At 53.4% G+C, this 23798-nt stretch overlaps 1 protein-coding gene across 1 annotated transcript; it reads left to right on the top strand.

Annotated features, from left to right (window-relative positions):
- The first annotated feature begins 3343 nt into the window (after window positions 1–3343).
- Window positions 3344–7892, top strand: YRDC (yrdC N6-threonylcarbamoyltransferase domain containing). Its single transcript, XM_062014283.1, has 6 exons — window positions 3344–3476; window positions 4186–4381; window positions 4829–4943; window positions 5134–5253; window positions 5994–6136; window positions 6467–7892. Exons 1-6 carry the CDS (start codon window positions 3344–3346, stop codon window positions 6528–6530), a joined length of 771 nt encoding a protein of 256 aa, XP_061870267.1. The 3' UTR covers window positions 6531–7892.
- The last annotated feature ends 15906 nt before the right edge of the window (window positions 7893–23798 follow it).

A 23798-nucleotide genomic window follows, 5' to 3' on the forward strand; every position in this document is an offset into this window, starting at 1 on the left:
GCTGCTCGTTGCTTCTGTTGGATACAGCTCTGTGTTCCTGGTCTGTGTCCTCCTTCCCTCTTCCCCCTCCTTCCCTCTCCCTCTCCTTCCCTCCTCCTCTGCTCTGTTCTGCACTGGGCTGTGAACAGAAGCGACTGAGCCGTTCAGGAACGGGCATGTTGCACCTTGAACACTTTTTGTCTTCACGAGATGGTTTTTGATGTCATGTTACCTGCCTTACTTCACAGAGGATGGCACTTCTGCAGCCATCCAAGAGATTGGGTTTTGCAACTGCAGCAGCATTGTTAAACTGTTTACAGCACTCTTCCTGCACCAGTTATCACTAAGGCTCTGGGAAAACGAACTAACAACTGCTGGAACTGCTGGGGGAGATGAGTGAAGGCGTGGAATTGACCTTGGAGTTGAAAAGCTGTTCCTGTTTTGAGGGGAGCACAGCTGGCAACTGGCATGAGAGGCAGCCAGGTCTGTGGGGTAGAGCAGATGGGGCTTGGTGTCAGGTTCTCTGTTCTGCCTCTCTCTGTGTGACCGTGGGCAAGTCACTGCTCTGAGCCTCAGGTGCCTCCCGGGGAGAGGAGGACAGTGAAACTTGTCCCTGGAATCCGTGGGTGATGACCTTGGCATCAGTGATCTGAGCTGGGCAGAGCTGTTAGAGAGTCAATTTGCACTGTAAGGCTAAAAATAAACCCCAAAAGGCATGTCTTGACCAGCCCCTGCAGATTCCTGATGGCATCCTTTCCAACTCTTCACCAGTTTTCCCATAACACCTTTTGGAAACAACATCAAGTTTTTATAAGTGTTACCTGTAGCTGATACTCACAGACAGGGCTGGACTTTTAACTTCTTTTTTTTTTTGTGTGTGTGTGTGTCTTGTCTTGATATCCTATGTTCTAGAAGTTTGGGTTCTGTGTCTGCACTGAGAAATGCAAATTAAACTGGATATTTATGTGGTAGCCTACGTAGTGGAAGTGTGTGTTCTTGGAACTAGTTTAAAAATCCCACACCATGCTTTTTGGTGGTGTGCAAGCTGGCCAAAATTTGGTTCATTTATGCAGAGTGTACACTTTCTCAAATCAATGCAGTTTCTACTTCTTTCTTAAGAGGCTTTTTTTCATATGATCTTTTTTCAGCAAAGCCAAGGGTAAGTTTTTTGCAGTACCATAGTTGCAGGAGCTGGTGATTTCTTGCTGTGTGTAGCTTTTGTGTCCTTTCCACTTGCTTAGTGAACCAGAGCTATCTGCCTGACCCTTGTTTTGGAGAGAGAGAGAGGAAGAGAGAGAGTTGTAGTTGTTTCCCACGGGCCAGTACCAGTGCAGAGGGGTTGCAGACCTCCAGCCTGGTTGGGTACCAACATCATCCTCAGCTTCATCACTGCCCAGCCTGGGAGAACACAGCTTGTCTGCTTTGCTGCTCTGGTTTTGCCTCCTGTGGGGAGCTGGGCCCTGCTCTTTGGAGATGACAAAACAAAAAGAAGCCCAGTTGGTTTGGTTTAGTTTTGTTTCTTTCAAGGATGTGTGTATGGTGTTAAAAGGATTTATTTAACTATGAATCATGGGAACAAATGTGCTTACATTGAGCAATGTGAAGATGTTAGTTACAGGTACAGTACTTCCAAAGGAAGAGCATCTCCAAAACCCCCCCAGAAAAAGAAAAGAGTTAAATATGAATTTGTATTTTTTTGAAGAATGTAAAATGTGAAATACTGGTGTTTGCTGAACTGCTCCTTTTGTATGAAGTTCATATTGTACTTTGAAATATCTGCAAAGAAGTGGAAATTAACTTTTTTTGGAATTGAAAGCAATATTAATACTAATGGAATCCTAATTAAATGCTTATTTAAACATTGTGTTATCATAAGTCTTTATAAATGACTGGGGAGAGGAGTGTGACTGTGTCCCTGTGCTCCTCAGGACAGGCCAGGACACAAAGGCATTCCCAGCTCCAGCCTGGGCTCACTCCTCCCCCTTCCCCCACTACTGACCCTCAGGAACTTCACATCTTCATGTTCACATGGGCAAGAGGTAGAGCTGATGTTGTCCATCTCCATCTTGTCCTTCACTTGTGCAAAGGGGAAAGGCTGGTGTAGCCCCTCATGCAAGTGCAGCTGTGTTCAGTACTGCTGCTGGTGCCCCCAAAGCTGCAGGGGACAACATCTCCTGAGTAAAGGGGGCAGCTGTGGCATCTCTGCTTTGAAAGTTTTCAGCCACTTGCTGCTTTCCAAGAGCAGAGGAACGTTGGGGAAAGTTTGTGGCAGTAAGGAAAAAGTGGGACCTTCTCCTCTGAATAAATCCATGTGGTAAAACAGTTGTGTGTGGCCAAAACAACCCCCCAAGAGCCAAAGGGCATCTCTGAACCAGCTGCAGCTTGCTCCTGCCATGAAGCTTCAGGCTTGTAGCTCTCAGTGGAGACTGAACTGCTGCCTGCCAAACGCTGCACAGCTCTGGTGCTTCTGCTGTTCCTCTATAAGCAAGTCACTTTTTAACTACTCCTGATTCTGCTAACAGGCAAGAAGAGTTAACAGTTGAGCTGAACTGGTGCAGTTCTGCATGAAGGCTGTGCCTTCTTCAGCAAGAAGCAGGCAGACAGCATAAGAAAGAGTGAGTCCATCTTGCTTTATTGTAAAGTGTAAACTTGATAAGATAAGGTGTCAGTGCAAGGAGAGAAAGCAAAATCCAAGGCCACGACTGAGGGCACTGGCGATGGCCACGGCCTTATCAGTGCGGTTTGTCCTCTGGCACGGACTAGCAGTGCTTTTCCAGAGCCTGTAACAGAGAAACACCTTCGGTCCCTGCTGGCGCTGCCTGTTGGGGCCGCGGGTCCCGCGACGACGCGTTCCTGCCGCCGTTCTCCGCAGAGCCGCCGCAGCCGCCGGCCGCAGCTCCCCGGGGCTCCGCGGCCCCCTCGGCGCCGGGCCCGGGGCTGCCCTCGGCCGGGCCCGGCGCCGGGGAGCGGGGAAGCGCGGGAGCCGAGGCGGGGCCGAGGCGGGGCGGGCAGCGCTCAGCGCCCAGCGCGGCCCGGAGCGCCGCCATCTCCGCCGTCAGCGCCTCGCAGGCGGCCATGCGGGCCCGCAGCTGCCGCTGCCGCGCCTCCAGCTGCCTCCGCAGCCTCCGCAGCTCGTCATCGCCCTGCGGCAGAGACGGCGGTCACGGCCAGAGCCGCCCCCGCCCCCGGTCCCGGCCCCGTCCCCGTCCCGCACCCACCGCGGGCCGCCCCGCGCCGCCGCCGCCAGCCCGGCCCCGCGTCTCCATGGCAACGGCGCCGCGGCCGATCCGCCCGGCCTCCGCCTTCCCCTCCCCGGATGTGACGTCACCGCGCCGCGCGCTGCCGGGCCGGAAGCGGCGGGCGCATGCTGGGCGCGCGGCGGGCCGTGCTGGCGGGGCTGGCGCGCGCCGGGGAGCGGGGCCCGGGCCCGGGACGAGGCTGCGGCGCGCGCCGCCTGCTGCTGCCCTCCGGCGGAGCCGCGCGGGGACACGAGCCGGGTGAGGCGGGAGCGGGACGGAATGAGCGGGGGCGGGGGCCGACTGAGGAGTGAGTGAGGGCTGAGGGGTGAGTGAGGGGTGAGCGAGGGGCGAGGGCCGCCTGAGGGGTAAGGGGTGAGTGAGGGCTGAAGGGTGAGTGAGGGCTGAGTGAGGGCTGAGGGGTGAGTGTGGGCTGGGGGGTGAGTGAGGGCTGAGTGAGGGCTGAGGGGTGAGTGTGGGCTGGGGGCTGAGTGAGGGCTGAGTGAGGGGTGAGCGAGGGCTGACTGAGGGGTGAGTGAGGGCTGAGGGGTGAGTGTGGGCTGGGGGCTGAGTGAGGGGTGAGCGAGGGCTGACTGAGGGGTGAGTGAGGGCTGAGGGATGGGCGAGGGCTGAGGGGTGGCTGAGGGCTGGGTGAAGGGTGAGGAGTGGGTGAGGGCTGAGTGAAGGTTGGGTGAGTGAAGGCTGAGATGGGGGTGAGAGGTGAGTGAGGGCTGAGGGCTGGGTGAGGGATGGGTGAGGGCTGAGGAGTGAGTGAAGGCTGAGTGGTGGCTCAGGGCTGACATGGGGGTGAGGGGTGAGTGAAGGCTGAGGAGTGAGTGAGGGCTGAGGGTTGGCTGAGTGAAGGCTGAGTGCTCTGAGGGCGTGCCGGGGCTGGCAGGAGGCCGTCCCCAGGGCTGGGGCCGGAGGCAGGAGCCGCAGGCCGCCTCCCTGACCCGCCGCTGCCGGGCAGGCTGGAAGGAGGCGCTGTCGGCCGCCGTGGGCGCTCTGCAGGCCGGCGGGCTGGTGGCGGTGCCGACCGACACGGTGTACGGCGTGGCGTGCCTGGCGCAGGACTCGGCCGCCGTGCGGAGCATCTACAGCCTGAAGGGGCGGGACGGCGGGAAGCCGCTGGCCATCTGCCTCGGGGACGTGGAGCGGCTCTACAGGTGGGCACGGGGCCGTGGCTGTGTGGGGCAAGGAGCAGAGGGGACCACAGCACTTGGGGCTCTGCTGGGCCCAGCACCAGCTGCCTGCACAAAGGGTGGCAGGAGGATGGGGCAGCACTTTCTTCTCTAGAGCTCAGTGACAGGACAAGGGGTGATGGGCACAAGCTGGAACACAGAAAGTTCCACTGGAACATAAGGAGCAAGTCCTTTGGGTCTGAGGTGAGGGAGCCCTGGCCCAGGCTGCCCAGGGAGGGTGTGGAGGCTCCTTCTCAGGAGGTTTCCAACCCCACCTGGACACGTTCCTGTGCCCCCTGAGTGAGGCACAGGAATCAAGGGGAAGCTGCTTTAGCAGGGGCTGGAGCAGCTCTGCAGGGCCCTTCCAGCCCCCACCATGCTGGGATCCTGTGAAAGCCTCTCCCTGCCCTGACGCTCTGTCTGGCCGTGCAGGTTCTGCCACGTGGACGTGCCGGATGAGCTGTTGCAGGACCTGCTCCCAGGACCAGTCACCCTGGTCTTCAAACGCTCAGAAGAACTAAATAAAGACTTGAATCCTTTCACATCGGTAGGTCTCTGCTTTAACAGATCAAGCTTAAAACCAGTTCCTGTGTCCTTGGAGGTCTTCAAGACCCACCTGGACATGTTCCTGTGTGACCTGATCTAGGTGAAGCTGCTTCTGCAGGGGGGTTGGACTGGATGGTCTCTAAAGGTCCCTTCCAACCCCCACCATCCTGTGATTGTCTTCTTCCCTGCAGCTGGTCGGTGTTCGTATTCCAGACCACCCTTTTGTGAGGGAGCTGGCACGAGCTTGCAGTGGACCACTGGCTTTAACGAGTGCCAACATCAGCTGCCAGGCAAGCACGCTGACTGTCTCGGTAAGGCTGTGTTTACTGCTTAGTGACATTGTTGCTGTAGTCTGTCACAGCCCCAGGCTCTCACAAATGGGAGCCAGCCTTAACAAGAAATCAAGGATTTCTCTGCTGCAATTTTTTTTGCTTGATTTCAATCTAATCTCTAGTTAAAGCAGCTGCAGATATGTGGTGTGGGGTAACTGTCTTGCTGCTCATCTTAAAAAAGCAAGGAGGGCAGAGCTGAGAAGCAACACTGGGTTTATAGGCAGCTTTTGAAGCAGGTGCCAAATCTGAGAGACAGAAATTGCTATAGGAGGGGTGGCTGTGGAATGAAGCTGCTGCTGCCTGGGCAGCACCTTGCAGCCTGGTAACTAACTGTGGCTCCAGGAGATGACTTTGTGCAAAGCTTGGCACCCTAGGGATGGTGTAATGGGACACAGTACCAGACAGATGCCCTGTCCTTACTCCCAGGGGTTTTGACAGACTCCTGGCTCTTTTTTTTTGTGCACTCCTTAATAAACAGTGGTGCAACAGAGAAATCTTTGGCCAGAGAATCCTTGTGGCTTTCCTTCATCTCTGAGAGAGATCTGTTCTCAGAAATCAAACCAGGATGTGTCCATGAGAGAAAGAAAGTGACATGAACTGACAAAGGAAGGCGAGAAACCACCTCCCTTGGCCCTAAAACATCCAGCAGTGACCAGCACAAGCCACCTGCAGGAGTGTTAGCTACATCTCTTCCTTTTGTTGTTGGTTTTTCTTTTCAGGAATTCCAAGACCTGTGGCCTCAGTTGTCCTTAGTTATCGATGGAGGTCCAATAGGGGATGTCCAGAGCCCAGAGTGTCGCTTGGGCTCAACTGTGGTTGACTTATCTGTGTCAGGGAGATTCACCATCCTTCGTCCTGGCTGGTGAGCACTTCTTGCTGAACTGTACCTTTCTCTTTACTGTAAATGAAGTGAAGGTTTCAAGTTAGGGTGGGTCATTTGATGCTTCTTTTCCCAGAGCTTTTCTCCTTTAGATTAATGACCAGCACACTCAGAAATCCTGAAAGACTCCAAATTCCAAGCCCAGGAAAACCCTTTCTAGAAGCTTCTATGTGAATCACTCTGGTTACTGGAGTTGATGTTCTCCTTGACTCAAAATGCACTGCTGCATCCAGCTGATTGTTCTTTCATAGAAAACACAGTCTAACCCTTAAAAACCTTTGATTTTTCTGATGGTTCTGTTTCACCCCACAGTGCTCTGACATCAACAGTTGAGATCCTGCAGGAGAAGTATGGCTTGATTCCAGAATCATCTTAAGACCTGAGACCCCAGGGAGGCTCTGCAGAGCTGCTGGAGCTGGGCACCATGTGCCTGCACCTTCAGGAAGGGAGAGTTCCTGACTTTGTTTAATAAGGTCAATGGGTTATGTCAAGGTAAACAGAAGAGAAAATGATGAAGAACAGCAACAAGGGCAGATGAGTGTCTGTTAATTAGTGTCAAACCTGCTGTAGTCTTGAGAAACCACCCCAGCTGTGTCTGCTGACCTCTTCATGCTCCTGAACCATTCCCACATGCTGCCTGTTTTATTAAGCCTTTGAAATGCAGCAATTTGAACACTGGGCTGTTCTCAGGATGGGCTGATGATGGTGGTGTCTGATCCACCCCCCTCCCTTTAACATTTGCTCCCTGTCTCTTGTTGATTGTGTCTGTCCTGGAAGAAAAAGCAAAGATGGAAAAGAGGTTTTTTGAGCTGTTACCATGTTACAGCTGTGGTGTTCTCTGTCTGGTTTTCTCTGTTCCAAATGTAATCAAAACACTACTCCAGAGAGGAAACTGTAAGTGCTTTGGACAATTAATGGTGTCCCAATGATCTGTGTCTTGACAAGAGCTGCTCAGACAGACCTGGCCCCCTTGTAACACAGACAAGGAGAACAAGCTCTCTGTGTGCTGACCTTCGTTATTTATTTCTGAACTTCCCTCTTGATTTTGTTCTGCAAATAGTGATAAGCTGAAGTAAACAGGGAATGGATGAAAGCTTCTGCTGGTGTTCTTCACTGAGAAGTACAAAGTTTTATATATGAGGAGCTGCTGTCAATTTAAAGCTAGTGAGCATCTTGCACTGTTTTGTTACAAATGCATTGCAGTTGGGTGAGTCTGTTAAGCACAAACATTCCAGGTAAGAAAACTATTGTTAGATGGACAGGGAACAAATTGCTGCAAATTAGAAGCAGGTGGCCAGGCCACCCCAGCAACCCTGAGCTTCCTTTGCTTCACCTGGCTGAAGCTCGTGGTGACTCACAGCCCTGGAAGCTTCTAGCAGCATTTTCTCCCAGCAGCCACTCGTGTGGAGTCGTGGTCTGCAGGAGGAGCACAGGTAAGGCTTAATGAGCCACAGAGACTGAATTTTGCCTTTGAGAGCTTGCTGTGGTTTTTGGCTGGGTTGAATGTGTGCAGGGACTAACAGAGTGCTGGGGGTCAGGCTGGTAGCAGTGCTTCTGGTGGGACATGAGTGGAAAGGGGTGTTGGGAGAGTGGCCTGGTGCTGGCTGCTGTGCAGAAATTTGCTGTCACTGTTTCCCCTCTGAGCTCAATCCCTCTAAACTGTCCATGGCATTTAATTTGTGAACTGGCAGGTGAAGGAGCTGAAGGCAGGGCACAACCACCTAAATAAAAATCATTTGGAAGCGATGGAATGTCTTTCTTAATGAGGAAAGGCTGAGGGCCCTGGGGCTGTTCAGCCTGGAGAAGGCTGAGCTCAGGGAGACCTCAGCAACACTGACAGGTACCTAAAGGGTGGGTGTCAGGAGGATGGGGGACTTTTTTGTGCAGTGTCTAGTGACAGGACAAAGGGTAACAGACATAAGCTGAGACTCAAAAATTTCACTTGAATACAAAGAGAAAGTCCTTTGGTGCTGAGGTGAGGGAGCCCTGGCCCAGGCTGCCCAGGGAGGGTGTGGAGGCTCCTTCTCAGGAGGTTTCCAACCCCACCTGGACACGTTCCTGTGCCCCCTGAGCCAGGGGAAGCTGCTGTAGCAGGGGCTGGAGCAGCTCTGCAGGGCCCTTCCCACTCCACCATGGGGGGATTCTATGGGCAGGGGGCACGTGATGCACAAGTTGGGATCTTCAGGTCTAGCAGCCACATCTAATGAGGTAAAGTGGGGCTCAATCTGGCTCTCCACACTGCCTCTGTGAAACTGTTCCCTCAGTGTCACATTGACCAGCTTACTGCAGTCCCATCCTGGAGCCCACCTGACTCAACTGCCCAGAAAAACTCCTTACTGCGTCTGTGGTGGGTGCAGATGGCAGCTGCCAGGGGGCACGGGCCATGGTGCTGCTCCCCTGCCCACTCCTGCTCCTTGCAAAGCCTGTGCTGGAGTGATTTGTTCCCCAGTGCCTGAGTGCCATGGACTGGTTATGTGTCTTTATTGCTCATGAGCAGCTGTCTCAGTCGCTGCTAATAGACTGTAATACACACAGAGCTGCCCCTGAAATGATGTCTTCATAGAAATTGCCTGTCTGGAGCTTCTGCTGGAAGAGCCCAGAAGCACCAGGCTGGGGAAGTGCCACGTGCAAAGCGAGTGTGTGAGGGTCTGTAGGTGCCTCCCCTGCCCCGAACCTTTGCTCTTAGCTCATCTTTGCAAATCCAGTATCCTGCAGGCTAGAGGGCATGAGAGAAGTTGAGGGGATTGCTTCCCTTCTGTCTGTGCAGGAAGGTGAAGGGAGTCCCCAGACCTGGAGGGATCCCAAAGCCGTGGAGCTGAGGTGCTGAGGGCCAGGGGTCAGTGCTGGGCTGGGCAGGGGGAGGGGAGGGCTGGGACTGCAGCAGCTCCAAGGGTTTTTCCCACCCAAATGCTTCTGTGACCCTCTCCCTTCCCTGGCTTTCCTGGCAGTGCTCTGAGCACAAGGTGTGACTCAGTGAAGGGCAGGTGGCAGGGCACAGGCAGCTGTTGGTTTGCACAGACATGGGACACAACCAGAGCAGCTGCCCCGCTGCCTGACATCCCCTGACCCCGTGGGGTGGGTGTGGAGGGTGTTTGGGGGCTCACTGTCCCATCTCACCATCATGAGCACTCCCCCTCCTGATTCTGCTCCCTCTGTTTGTGTGCTGAGCTTTCCCCTGTCTCGTTCCCCAGCTCATCAGCTATTCATTGATCTTTGCCAGGCTCCTCCAGGCTCATTCATCACTCTCACCAGCCAGCCACTTCCCAAATGTTTCCTGTTTTGCTGGTGATGTATTTCCCTGTTCAGACAAGCTAATCTCGTGCCATCAATAACGGGGGTGCAGCCGTGCTCCTGACCTCTGTGCTGGCACAGGCACACGGCTCTGCCCTGTGTGAGCACGGGCTCAGCCACAGTGGCCTCCTGGGACCCCTGCCCCGGGGACTGCGTCTGTTGCAGCAGGTTGTCCCACCCCGTGGGGACTGCAAAGTGTGCAGATGGAGGCGCTGCGCTCACAGCCAGGCAGGGCTGTACTCCCATAGCTGGGTAGGGGGCGATGGTGTTCAAGAAGGAGAGGCAGTTTTACTTGAAAGGGCTTTGTGGTCTGCTCTGGGATGCCCAAAGCCTTGTCTCTCTGCCGTAACTTGCCCTTGCAAGCAGCCTTTGGTGAGCAGGAAACTGGGGCAATGTATCAGCATCTCAGCTGGTGCCTCTGCTTCGGGCTCATTCCAGGCTGCTGGTGTTCAGTGGCCCTGCAAGTGAGAGCATGGAGAGGATGAGCCTCGTGTCAGGCATGGGTGAAGTGGCTGCTCCCCTGTTTGCAAGAAATGCAGACACTATAAATTACTTCTTTGCTGCTTATTGAGGTGTTCTTGGGACTTTCCAAAGCAGGGATGCTGCTGCTACCCTGGGTATCACAGAATTGTTAACATCATCAAGTCCAACCACTTGCCTCACACAGCCCTAAACTAAACCATGGCCCTCAGTCCTTCATCTGAGCATATGTTGAATATCCCCAGGGCTGGGCACTCCCCCAGCTCCCTGGGCAGCCTGGCACAGGGGCTGACACCCCTGCCTCAGCTCCAACCTCAACCTCCCCTGGGGCAACTCCAGCCCCTTTCCTCTTGTCCTGTCATTCATCACTGGGGAGCAGAGCCTGACCCCCAGCTCCCTGCAGCCTCCTGTCAGGGAGTGTCAGAGAGTGCTCCTGTCTCCCCTCAGCCTCTTCTCCAGGCTCAACACCCCCATTCCCTCAGCCCCTCCCCAGCCCCTTGTGCTCCAGCCCCTCCCCAGCTCTGTGCCTGGCTCTGGCCAGGCTGCAGCCCCTCAGTGTGTTGGGGACCAGCAGCAATGGTGAGCATGAGGGATGGTGCAGGCTGTCTGCTGAGGTGCATTGTGGAAATACACTCCTCACCAGTTAGGACATGCTGGTTAGACAAATAGCTTCTGCTGGAGTGGAGAGAGATGCCTTTTTAGATCTTGTAGGTGGAACTATAAACACTTTGGTAAGCCAATTCACAGGAGCAGCACAGATCAGGGTGACTCTTGTGCTTGCAGCCCTTGTTGGAATCACATTGGCATGAGCATGCAGAGCAGGAGATACATGATTTGCATTTTAATCAGTCCTTGCCCTCCAAATAAAAATGCATCTTTAGATCCTCATTAGCAGAGCCAGTTCAAACTCACAGAGCAACAACTCAAATGAGCAACAGCAGACCAGGCAGGCTTAGTCTGTGTTGCTCTCAGAGGTGAAGCTCTGAGTGTCTGACCCTTCCCATCCCTGTTGGGGGAAAAAACCATCAGGGGTTTGTATGTGGAAGCCTCTGAGGCTCCTTGGATCTGACTGATGTCGGGCAGTTGCTGGGTAACTCTTGTTTCTTGCTGTGATCTTATCTACTGATGTTTATTGAATGCTTCCCAGTGACCACAATGTCAGTCTTGCTGCTGCAGCTGGTGACTAAAAGCCTGTGGCTTTTCATAGCCTGTTTTGTTCTGTGCAGCTGTTACAGGGTAGAGGTGTCGTGCTGAGAACTTTTCACAGCTGATACAGCTGGACTACCCTTTATTTTGGACTTTTGGCTGTCCTTTGGGCACTGTGGGAAGCTGGACAGCAATTAGAGCAGCCCAGGAATAACTCTTGTTACAGGCAGGTGCCTCAGAGAATGTGTTTAATTGCTTTAATGCTTTTTACACTTTTTTGGCCATCTTTACCTATGATTGACACTATGTTTATTCCTTGTCCTTGAGTTCTGGAGGTCTGAGTGAACATGTGTGGCTTGGCAGTGCCAGGCATGGTCTGTCAGGTGCAGGGATGCCTCAGGCCATGTCTTTGATGAGGCAATCAGGAAGACTTCAGCCCTGTGCTTCTGCAGGGGAGAGCTGCTGTCCCTGGAGAGACTCATCAATACCACCTCCATGTCCTCAGGGATCTTTGTCACTGAAGTCACAGCTGCCAAGTCCTGCTTTGGTGGGTGCAGCACTAATGTGCCTGCAAGGCTGGAGCATCCTCGTGTCACAGGGTGGCTCAGGAAGGCACTGGGGCACTGCTCTTGCTTCAAAACCAGCCAGCTCCAAAGATCCTGCCACCCAAGGCAGCTGCCAGCCCCAGCCAGGGAGAAGTTTCCCCCCATCACAAACTGAACTCTGTGATGCTGCTTCTAAATGCCCTCACTCTGCTTCACAATACAGAGCAAAGGAAACCAGGCTCAGGCTAATTAAGCTGCAAACAGAACATTGCAATTTGTAGCTGATTAAATCTTTCAAACAATATTTATGTTAATCTCCTTCTCATTTACTGGGGTTTCTGCCTAGAACTCCTCAACTAGGAGCCAGTCCAGGGCATGGGGAAATGCTTCCAGATGGAGCAGGAGCACAGGCCTCCTTGCCAGATGCTTGAAGCTCAGAGTGAGGGTCTTTCCTTTGCTGTGGTTCCAACCAGGAGTGATGATCTTGTCCACTTAGGCCATTTCTGTACACAGAGGGGGATGCTGAGCTGCAGTTGCTGTGTTTGCTGCAGGAATGAGTCTGCCTCTAACAGGAGAGGGCTGTGAGGCAGCACGTGAGAGCCTGTTCTGGGCTGTTCTGCCTCTCTCACACACACCTTTTATCTCTGAGCTAGGGCTTTGCTGTCTCAAGAGGAGGCTGCTGTAAAATACTCCTTTGAGTTGATCTCCAGAGATTATAGGGCCTTATTGCAAAAGCCCAGCTTCCTTTTCCACTCTATGCATGCATCTCCACTCAAACTGTCCTCCAGCCCTTCTCCAGAGCTGGCAGGATGCCTGGCAAATATCCACAAGGATGCTGATTTAAGGGATCAGTCTGTAGAAGCATAGACCATAGAGACAGAAGGGACCTTGGGGCCATCTGGAGAGTCTGCTTCCCCAGACAGCCTCTCCTGTCCCAAGTCACTTCAGACACATTTGTCAGATTTGCTCTCAGCTCCCTTTTCTGGAGCAAATTCCACCAGCCTGCTGCTCATCTGCTTCCCATTTCCCACTTCCTAACAAACATATTTATTGGGACTGGAATTTTCAGGGCTTACAGGTCCTGTGGGCTGTGGCCACCCTTCTATTTCCCCCCCTTTTTTTTTACCCTTTCTAGTCTTGACAGCTTGGAGAAGGCTGCAGAGTCCTCTGAGGAGAGGGCTGAGGTGGGGATGGCTGTGGGTGCCATCAGCCAGGTGCTGGGGCAGTGAACAGCCCAGGGATGCAGGGAGGATCTCTCCAGAGGGCAGAGTTTTCACTGTGGCTTTGTTAAATTAACTCTTCTTTTAATTATATTTTGATTAAATTAGATCCTCTTCCTTCTTCTTCTCTTTTTTTCTCCTTGTTTCAGTTTCACCAGCAGATGATTCTCTGCATAATTAATGTTGGCTGATCCCTGCTGCTGAAGGGACAGGTTTTGGTGACAGTCTGAGGCACATGCTGGTGGTCAGGAGCTGCTGTTGCCTCTGCTGTGCTCCACAGCAAAGCCACACCATGGCCCCAGGGGCTCCTCAGTGAGAGCTCTTGTCCCCAGGGTGTGAGAAGTCTCCAGGACAGGGAAAGCACTTGCTCAGACCCCTCCTTGCAATGAAGCTCTGAATGTGTTGCTCATGAGCCCACTCTCCCCTGGGTGTGTGATGATGCTCTCCATTAACTCAGCCCACAAGTAGCTGGGAAGTGGCTGCAGCTCTGTCAAGTGCAATTACTTCATTACTCTGGGCTGCAAATTGTCATTAGCCACAGCTTGTTCTGATGAGGTTTCTGGGAAGTGGGAGCTCCTGAGCCCACGGGAGCTGCCTGCCCAGGGTGGGCTGGTGCTGTGTGACGTGGCTGTCCTTGACCTGTGGGGTCTGCTGGGCCTCAGGGCTGTCCCCAGCATGGAGCAGGGACTGGTGAGGGTTGGTTGATGCCCAGGGGAGTGTTTGGAGCAGGGCCCACGTGTGACTCTGTGCCTGTGCATGGGTGATGCTTCTGCAAGTAACCTCTTAGAGATGATTCCAATTAGGCTGCCACATCTCTGTAATCTGGATCCCTGTTGTGCTGTCAGACTCCATTCAGATTTAATTTGCAGAAGGTGTATATGGAGGCTGCTTTTTAACTGAGCACAAAGCCAAGAGGAAGATAACATTGATGGGAGAAAAATAATACAAGTTCACATGCTCCTTCCCTTCAGGAAGGAAAAGAGATGCCAGAAAACTTCCCACATTTACATGTTAATGGGAAATGTTCCGACTGCCTGCTCTGGGAGACACAAATTGCTGCCTGGATTGGACCCTCACGTTAGACCACAGTGCAGGGAATTCAATCTGGCAGCCTCTGATGAGCTGAGAGGGTCATCTCAGCTCTGCCAGCAGCCAGGGGTGAGGGTGGGCACTGTGGGCAGTCCTGGCAGCACTGGGCACAGAGGGAGGAAAGAGGCTGCTGGTGCTGGCTGACGTGGCTTTTGATTCCAGAGGCTCGAGGTGGGGTTGGAGGGTTGTTTGCAGAGGAAACCTTTGTGTTTCAAAGCCTGGGGCAGCCCTGCCTCGCTGGTGGCCCCTGCCCCCTTCAGTGGGTGACAGGGGAGGAAGGGCTGGAGGAGTCTGTCCTGGCTCTGTCCTCTGCAGCCAGGAGGAGTCTCCAGCAGGATTAACTTGCCCAAGTGCCACTTCAGCCTCTCCCGCTGGCAGCTTGCAGCAGGAGCCCTGCTGAGAGCCCCGTGTCAGAGGCAGCTGCTCTCTTTGGGGTTTCTCTCCTGTCTTGTCTAATTGTTCCTCATCAGAGCAGCTCCAGCCTGCAGACAGGCTCCAGAAGCGTGATGCCAGCCTGGTGTCTCAGACCCTCACCCAGAGACAAAAGCTGTGCCCAGGAGAAGCTGCTGTTAATTTCGTAGCATCTTAAAGCTCTTTGAAGAGGAAAACGTGGCACAGTGCTGCAGGGTCTTATCTCTCTGGCACTGCCTGTCACCTGCAGCCATTTCTGGCACGTTCACAAGCACAGCAAAAAGCTTTTCTCTGCTGGGAGTGAGCCTGGGGAGAGACAGGAGGAATGTGCCCTGTGTCTCCTGCAGCTCTGCTGGGCTTCAGCACAGAGCAGCTTTGGGCTCAGGCAGGTGGCTGTGTGCTGTTGTCTAACTCTGGCACTTGCAACACAACAATATGTGAGCTTTTATTAATATCCTCTGAGTCTGCCACTGCTGCTGGGGTGGCCCAGCTCTCCCCCAGCCTGGTCCCTGCTCCCCTCTTTGTGTGTGGAATTGCCCTGTCCTGCTGATGACTCAGCACTAGAGCTGCACTGGGGGCATTTCCTTGTTCTTCAGGTAATTTCTCTGTGCTTGTGTGTTTCTTCACACATGGAGGTATTTTATATTGGCATCAGACATTGCTGTTAGTAGTGACCCAGGTGTCTGAACAGCTGAACTGGCCATTAATAATTTAAATGGCTCAGCTCACCAACTATTTGTTTACTTCCAAGAGTTGCTGCTAATTGTTTTTCCTGCTTCTAAAGTGAGAGGTTGCACGTGCAAGAGTTGCAGAGCTCTGCTTTGGAGAGGCACAGGAGGAAGGGTCTGTGTCTGTACCCCTTGCCAGGGCAGCTCTGCAGCTCCCTGCATCACAGAGGCTCTCCCTCACAACCAGGATCACACTGAAAGTGCTGCTTTCCTCAAGAGCAAGGCTGGATGCAGCCACAGCTCTGCCACAGCAGGCAGGGGGGAGCTCACCCAGCCTGGGAGCCCCTGTGCCTCTGGGGGTTTGCCCTCTCCTCACATGCTGCTCTTGCAGTTGTCAGAGCAGTTGCAGGCAGTGGATGGGATGTAAATTCCCCTTGTTGTACAGCAAAGGCATCATTCAAACCAAGAGGCAGTGTGCTTATTGGGGCTGCTTCCAACCCAATAAAACAAGTAACAACATCAATGTTAGAGGCTCAATCAGAGCAGATGCTCTGGCACCCATGAGCCTGCTTCCCTGAGCGAAGCAGTGTCACTGTCTGCAATCCAGAGCAGTGATAAATCATAGGTGACCTTCAGTAATTTATTAGTGCCTCGTGCAAAGTGCTGCTGCTCCTCTGTGCCAGCTCCTGGGCATCTGCCTGAGATCACAGTAATTCCAATCTTTAGCATTGTAATGGGTTTGTCATGGGTTAGATAATGATGAAAGGCTGAGGATGGAGGGGATGGGCAGATAGGGAGCTGCTGCAAGCAGAGCAGTGTGTGCACCAGGGGCAACTGCCACCAGCACTCTCTGACCCCACAGCTCTGCAGAGCCAAGCAGGGTTGCTCATCCTGCCCAGAGGCACCAGTAGCTCTTCTGGGCTGGGCTGCAGAGAGGTTGTTTCTGAAGTTGATGGGCTCTGGCCTTGTGCTGCACACTCTGTTCACAGACTGGTGCTGTTGGTGGTGAGTGCTGGGAGTGGTGCTGAAGGCTCTGCATCGTTTGCAGTGTGGCAGATGTTCTGTTAATGACACAGAGCAGCTCAGAGCCAGCACTGGGGGTCTGGATCTCACAGCAACGTGCTGAGCTCCTGGCCAAATGCAGAGATGAGTTTGGAGGTGCTGGGGCAGGAGTTGTAGAGCTTACTGGTTGGGCTGTTGGGGTAAACCCATGGGCTGGGGCCATATACTGCAGCTGTGCTGGGGTGATGGGTGCTTGGTCCTTCAGAAGCCTTGATGGGCATCTATTTGGGTCTAAAATACAGGTTTAGGTGCTTCAGCTTGGACAGTCAGCCTTGCACATCCCCTGTGGCAGGGGGCATGTGGGTGTCTGCTCTGTCCTGAAAGGCAGCAAGGGTCTGGGACCCTTCCTGCTGGTGTGAGAGCAGCTGGCAGTGCTCCTGCTCTCTGTGGCTCTGGGAGATGTGGTGGCTCTTGAGGCTTGTCCTGGTGCTGTGCCAGCCTTGCAGGGCCTGTCCCAAATCACACCCTGCTTGCTTTTGGATGCTCTGTTCAGTATTTCAAGCACCCAGGAGGGCTCTGAGTGTGCTCTGCCATGCTCACACCTGGGTGAGCCCCCAGGAATGAGTGGCTGAGTTTAACCAGCTTGCTCTGTGTCCCTGAGAACAACGTGGCCTTGGCTGGACTGAATGTTATTTCCCCCTAGAAAAAGTCACAGGGAGAGAAAAGACTTTCTAAAAGCAAAAACTTCCCCTGATACTTCAATTGTGCAGCAAAACTTAGATGTTGCTGTTGGAAATCGATAGCAATTCACAAAGAATTCTCCTGTGCTGCTACAGGTGATCCATCAGCTCTGGGGCTCTGCTCAATAGGAGCCATTATTGGGTTTTGTTTCTTGGTTTGTTCAATATTAGTGGTTTGTTCATCTGTTCTCCAGGTCTGTGTTCTGATGTCACCTTACAGACTCATAGGCTTTTGTTCCAAATAGTCTCAGGAATGCAGATGGGTGACATCATGACAGTGCCACTGAGCCAGGACACATCAGTGAGAGCAGCTGGGAACATCTGGGGTGGAATGGTGCTGGGGAGGGCATGTCCCTGTGCAGGTGGGCACCAGCCAAGCCTGGCTGCAGGGAGCAGGCTCAGGCACAGCATTGCCTCTGTCTCCATTCCATGGAACCACAGAATCATGGGATCATTACAGTTGGAAAAGACCTTTAAGGGTCCCAGCCCTCCCCTCACCCTGCTCAGCCCAGCACCCTGGCCCTCAGCACCTCAGCTCCAGGGCTTTGGGATCCCTCCAGGGCTGGGCACTGCCCCAGCTCCCTGGGCAGCCTGGCACAGGGCTGACACCCCTCTCAGGGAAACAGTTCTGCCTCAGCTCCAACCTCAACCTCCCCTGGGGCAACTCCAGCCCCTTTCCTCTGGTCCTGTCACTTGGGAGCAGAGCCTGACCCCCAGCTCCCTGCAGCCTCCTGTCAGGGAGTGTCAGAGAGTGCTGCTGTCTCCCCTCAGCCTCCTCTTGTTCAGGCTCAACACCCCCATTCCCTCAGCCCCTCCCCAGCCCCTTGTGCTCCAGCCCCTTCCCCAGCTCCACTGCTCCAGCCCCTCAGTATCTTTCTGTTCCTGTCCTGGCCACATCCAGGGGTTTCTGTGGCTGGCTGGCAGGGGGCTGCCCCACACCTAATGCCCTGAGGTGGCAATTTCAGGGCAGGGAGCCCCTGGGGCACAGGAGGGTCCTGAGCCTGGGTAGGGGCTCAGCCTGCAGAGCTGTTTGCCAGCAGTTGGGCAGGTGACACGTGGGAGGTGTTTTTAATGCTCAAAGGGATAACTCGATTAGTGATTATTGGTGCAGAACACTTGGGGAGCCTCTGCAAAAGCCAAGGATGGGCTGTTCCACTGGAGCTGCCTGTCAGTTTTGTCATCTAATTATAAGACTGTTCAGTGCTGAGACTCTGGGCAGGGAGAGGAAAAACCCTTCAGTGTAATTGCATCGGTCATATTTTGTCACCACTAGTTACTTGCTCAGCAATTAATGTTTCTCTGGCTGGCTGGGGAGCTGTCACAGCCTTGGCTTGGTTCAAACAGCTCAGTGCTTGTCTTTGCACAGCTTCCACACCTTGTTGGACACTTTGACCAGAGGATTGTGCCCCTGTCCTCAGTGCTGGGGAGGCTGCAGCTCGAGGGCTGTGCTTGGTTTTGCGTCTCTCACTGCACTAAAGGCACTGAGGGGCTGCAGTGGGGCCAGGATCTGGAGCTGGGGAAGGGGCTGGAGCACAAGGGTGCTGGGGAGGGGCTGAGGGAATGGTTGAGCCTGGAGAAGAGGCTGAGGGGAGGCAGGAGCACTCTCTGCCACTCCCTGTGCCCACTGCTGCTGCTCTGGCAGGACAGAGTGCAGAGAGGCAGGGCACAGGCACTCAGGGTGTTTATTGCTTAGTGTTTGCTTCTAACAAGCATCATTTTCAGCTGCTTAATTGTGTCAGCACATGAGCTGGGTGAAAACTGATTTAGACCCCACCACCTAAGTGGTCAAACAGTTGAGCACCTACTTTACACTCTCCAAGCAGACATAGTCCTTTGTCTCTTCACACACAGTTTTACACCAGCTTCATTCCAAAAGGAAGCAGAAATCCAATGGAAAGCAGCTCCCCAGCCCAGAAGGTCCTTCCTGGCCCATGTGCATGAGAACAGCCCCTAGCAAGGAGCTGTGTCCTTGTGAGCAGGTGGCATCAACACAGAAGCAGAGCCAGCAGACAAATGGACACAGAAGGGCTGTGCCTGTGTCTTTATGTGGGATGTATGGTGGGGCTCCTGCCATTACCATGGTGCTGTTACAAAGTGAGAGCATCTTCAGCCTTGCAGGTGGCCAGGCCATTGTTTGCTCTCTGTTGGCCTCCTGCAGCCAATGTCTGTGTCTCTTGGCTCTCAGCTTTCCACTTGAGCCCTTCTCCCATCCAGCCTGGCAGCTCTCTGAGCCAGCTGGGTGTCCTGATTCCTGGGCAAGCTCATGTTGTGACAGCTCACCTCGTGCTGGTGTCTGATCCCTCCCTCAGATCCTCGTGGGGAGTGAGGGTGGGTGTCTGCATGTGAAGCTGAGGAACAGGCAGGGAGAAGCCCCACCTGGGAATGGTGACATCCTTCACTGCACAGGGAAAAGTCCCTCTCACCATCCCAGGTGAGAGCAGCAGAAGCTGCTCAAGCTCTGACCTACCTGCAGTTGCCTGGGACTTGCAGCACAGCAGGGAGACCAGAGCCTGCCAGTCACTGGGTGCAGATGTGAGACACTGGAGTCCCAGCCTGAGCCTGGGGCTGATGGCTCCACCTGAGCTCAGGATGCTCATCAATCAGGATCTTAATGCCAACATTAGCAGCATCCATAAATTCTTCATTGATCATTATTAGAGTTAAGTCAACATTCAAAACCTGATTTATAGCTGGTGATTTAGATCCTGGCTGGTCTCATACAGTAAACTGTTCACATCCAAAGCCCATCATGCACTTTTCCTACTTATTAGGAATTAATGACTCATAAAACAGAGCCAGAGCAGTCTGTTGGTGTGAATGAAAGCAAGGCTGTGACTGTTGGGGTTGCCCTCCTGAGCAAGCATGAAGGAACACGATTGACAGCTGACTGTGTCCATGCAGCCTGTGTCACACTCCCTGGGCTGAGCCCTGGCCCTGCCTGGGACCTGTGGGGCTTGGCTGGTGCAGCAGAGCCCTGCCAGACACCTCAGGCTGCAGCACCAAGTGCTCCCCTCTGAAATGTTACAACACATATGTTAAAACTCCACTTCTCCTCTGCACTGGCAAAGCTTTGAAGTCCTTTATCTCCAGGACAGACCATCTGCTGCTCCAACACCATGGAAACGGCTCTTGGCAGGATAAAAAACCTTTAGTTCATCCTTTTAATTCAGCACCAAATGCCATAAAGTCAATAGTTTATCAGGCAGTTTACAAGGTGTTTTCTCCAGGTCTCCAGTCTGGCTGTTGTTTCTGAGCTGTAGTGAGTGTGTGTTTGTGGAAGTGCTGCAGGGCTGACGTGGAGGGAGACAGATTGTCCCATCCTAACCAGCACCTTGGAGTAAACTCAGCAACAGCTGCTGAGCTCATCCAGTGTGCTGACATACCTTCAGAAACAGTCCTGAAACAAAACTCCTCTAACCTGCAAGTTAGATGGAATCAAAGCTGAAATCATCAGCTAAACCCATGTGCAGATGGCAGCCCCCCTGTGCTGTGCAGGGCTGATGGGGCTGGGGGTCAGCAGTGGGAGCTGAAGCAGGCTCCCTCTGCAGCTGCCAGCCAGGGGGAAGGGAAGGGTGAAGCTTCAGGTGGGGTTTATTAACAAGGACCTGCAAATTGCATTCCTTGGGTGGCAGGAGTGATAAACCCCACAGGCCCTGCTGCTCTCTGTCTTGGCTGCTGTGAGGATGGGGCTCCCACCGAGGTGACACCATGCAACTGGCTCCTCTTCTCTGGGACTGTTGTGCACTCCTTGGTTCTGAAACCATCACCAGGCCAATCTCTTGGCTGCTTGTGGAGGTGGTGGCTGGTGCTTGTTGTTCTGTGTGGTGTGTGGTGGTGACTGCAGCTCTTGGCAGGAGTAGCCCCCTGTGTGTGGCTGTTGCTGTGTGCTGGTGTGTGAGGACGTTGCAGGCTTTGGTCTGACCAGGCTGGAACCTTCCCCCAGGGCTGAGGGAACACTGCTGTGTGTCCTGCTCACTTTGGGAAGGGAGAATGGTTCTGAGAGTAGATTTGTACCAAATCATTTACCAATTTATTGGTGTGTTTTGGCTCTGAAGAGGCTGTTTGGCATCCCAGGGCCTGATGAATGAAACCTCTGCTCACCCACCCTGGCAAACCATTGTATTTTGGTTAAAGCATTACAGAGAGATGCTGATGTTATAGAATGTGCAACATTATCTCTAATAAGCAATTACATTTCATAATATGAATTCATTAAAACCTTACACTTAAACCAAGGAGCTAATTACAGACCTTTTAGCTTAATAAAGATAGAGTGTGGAAAGGGATAATAGATAGGGTAATTATTGAGTTAAGCAGAAGGTGATGTGCATCTGGGGCTCCCTCTGGACATTTCAGTCAATACTTAATTACTTTATTGCTCTCTGAAGTCTCTGTGGCATCTGGCTGCTCTGTTCCTGCTCCTTCCCTCCTGAGACATCATCACTGCTGGGATTTCCCCAGGGCTGCTGGGGCAGTGGGTGCCAGGGCTGTGTCTCAGCAGGCTGCAGTGCATCAGCTGCCTCTCAGCCCATGGCTGCTGTTAGCCTTGGCTGTCCCACAGCTCCATCCCAGGGGCTCTCTGCATGCCTCTGGCCGTGAGCCCTGCTTGCTGCTGCTTCCTAACCCTGCAAAACTCCTCGGGGGTTCTGCTGCTGCTCTGCTCTGCAGGGACACAAACCCATGAGGAGGTGTGGGGGGTGTGCTGGCAGCTGTTAGAGCTTCTTGGCCTCATGCTGCCTGGTGCTGTGTGTGCCTGGGGATGCCCCTTGGAGACCTTTTCCTTCTGCAGCTTGCCTTGATTGAGTGCTGTTCCCAGCAGCACACAGCCCTTCCAGGAACACGCAGGACAAATGCATTTAGTGAGGCTTAAGGTCAGGCTGTGAGAGTTAACAGTTCCGAGGTTGGGAACAGAGAGTTAGGAGAGAAAACATAAACATAAAGCACAGTGCTGTGCTGAGGGCAGGGGCCAGGCTGCTCCCCTGCAGCAGCACGAGGACACACAGAGCCCTGGGGCTGCTGGGTGAGCTGCCAGGGGAAGCAAAGGCACTGCTGCCCCTGCCTCACAGGGCTGTTGGGCATTGGAATGGGCTGCCCAGAGAGGTGGGCATGAGTGGGGAGTCACCTCAGACCCAGCTGCTACATGGGAGTGTTTGGTGGGGCTGAACCTTTCTGTAGGCAAGTAAACAACCCAAGAGCTGTCAGTGTTCACTGCAGCCATCCTGGGGCTGGAAGGATGGGCTGACAGCTGATGTGAGCTTAATGACTGGATGTGAGCTTAATAACTGATGTGAACTTAATGACTGATGTGAGCTTAATGACTGACAGGCAGTGGGACTGGCTGGCATGGGAAACTGGAGCTTGACACAAAGCCAGAGGTGTCCAGACAGAAAATTCTGGCTTGTTTGGGAAAGGCCACTGTGATGCTGCCACACTTGAGTTAGCTGGATCATGAACAGCTCCAGAAACACCTCAGTAAGTGGAAAGTGAGGTAAGATGTGCCCCAGGTTCCTCAGCAAGTGCTGGGACAGGCTGTCCTGTGTGCAGTGAGCTGCTCTCTGCCAGACAGCAGGACTGCAGCACTGCCAGCCCCTGTGAGACAAACTGTTGGCTAAAACACATCCAACTTGCTGCCCAAAAGCCTAACTAAGAAAAGCAAAGGGCAGTTTAGAAAGCTGATGCTGGCTTCTTGCAGCACTGGGTGTGTGGGATCTCTCCTGCCATGCACACCAAGGGACAGAAGCACACATGAAGCAGATGAGTGTTCATAGAGCTCTAATGCACAGTGAAACTGCCTCTGAACCTGGGGAAAGGTCTCTGGTGCTCATGTTGAGGCAGACTTTGATATGCTCACAGCTCTCAGCTTTGCAGCTCCTGCTTTTGTCACTCAGCAGAACCAGGATCTCAGCACTGACTGGCACCCAAATTGCCCTTCAGCTCACAGACTTGCTCACCTTGTTGGTGCAAAGTTTACACCAAGGAGCTTTTCCTTCTGTTCCTTGTGTGCTGTGCAAAAGGGAGCTGTTCCTCGTGCAGACCTGCTCATCTTCTCTGTCAAAGGGGATGTGTTCTGCTCTTTGTATATTTGGTATCAAATTGAGATTAGAGCAAGAATGGCAAAGTGATTGAGGGCTGAGAGGATTCAGCAGCTCCTTGGCAGTGGGGATTGGGCTGGGAAATGCACTGTGGGCACTGCTGGCTTGGAGAAAAAATACAAGAGTAAGGTAGCTGGGATGAAATTTGTTCTTACCAGGTGCAGAGGTGAGCTGCAGGCCTGGCAGAGCTCTCTGCTGTAGCAGAGCTCATCAGCTAGAAGCAGCTCCTGAGCTTGTCAGTGCATTATGATTCCCTCTGGCCTTTAATATCACCATCCTGTGACCTGTGCAAAATGGCCTGAGCTGCCTCACAAAGAGGTTTCCCCATTGTAGGGCTGCACAGAGGAGCTGGAGCTTTACATGGCAGGGGCCTGTTTGCCCCCCTGTGCCCTCAGGATGCAGGAGGAGGGCTCAGTTCATCCCTGGCCATGGCCACAGTGGTAGGAGAGACCTGGTCCCACTGGCAGGAGGTGGCTCATTTCTGTTGGGAGCAAGAGGAGCTGCTAATTGTATGTAAGCCCCTTCTGTGACAGTTGATTTGTGCTTCACACAGCAGCCCTGCAAAGGGTTTGCACAGGGATGAAAGCCCTCTTTTGAGGAGGAGAGGCTGTATGATTAAGCAGCTCTCTTCCCTCTCACTCAAGTACTGGGCTGGTTGGCAGCTGCTCTGTGCCTGCAATAATGATGTCAAAGCCTGGGGTGCCATCAGGAGCCTCCAACCATCTGCAAGGGAAGAGCTTCTTTCCACATCCTAGCCCTGGCATCCCATGTTCTCTCTGCTGTTTGCTGAAGGATATTGCAAGACTTAGTAGGTGTATTTCTCTCTAATCCTGTCCCAAGTGGCAGCAAAATCAAACTCAAACCCACCAGATGGTGTGCTGCTGTTTTAGGCAACAGCCCAGTGGTGTTAATGGAGGTTTTTATCATTCTAGGGGCTGCATTGATTGAGGGAATGGAGCA

Source organism: Colius striatus, chromosome 24 (genome assembly GCF_028858725.1).
Source record: "Colius striatus isolate bColStr4 chromosome 24, bColStr4.1.hap1, whole genome shotgun sequence".
Taxonomy (NCBI): Eukaryota; Metazoa; Chordata; class Aves; order Coliiformes; family Coliidae; genus Colius; species Colius striatus.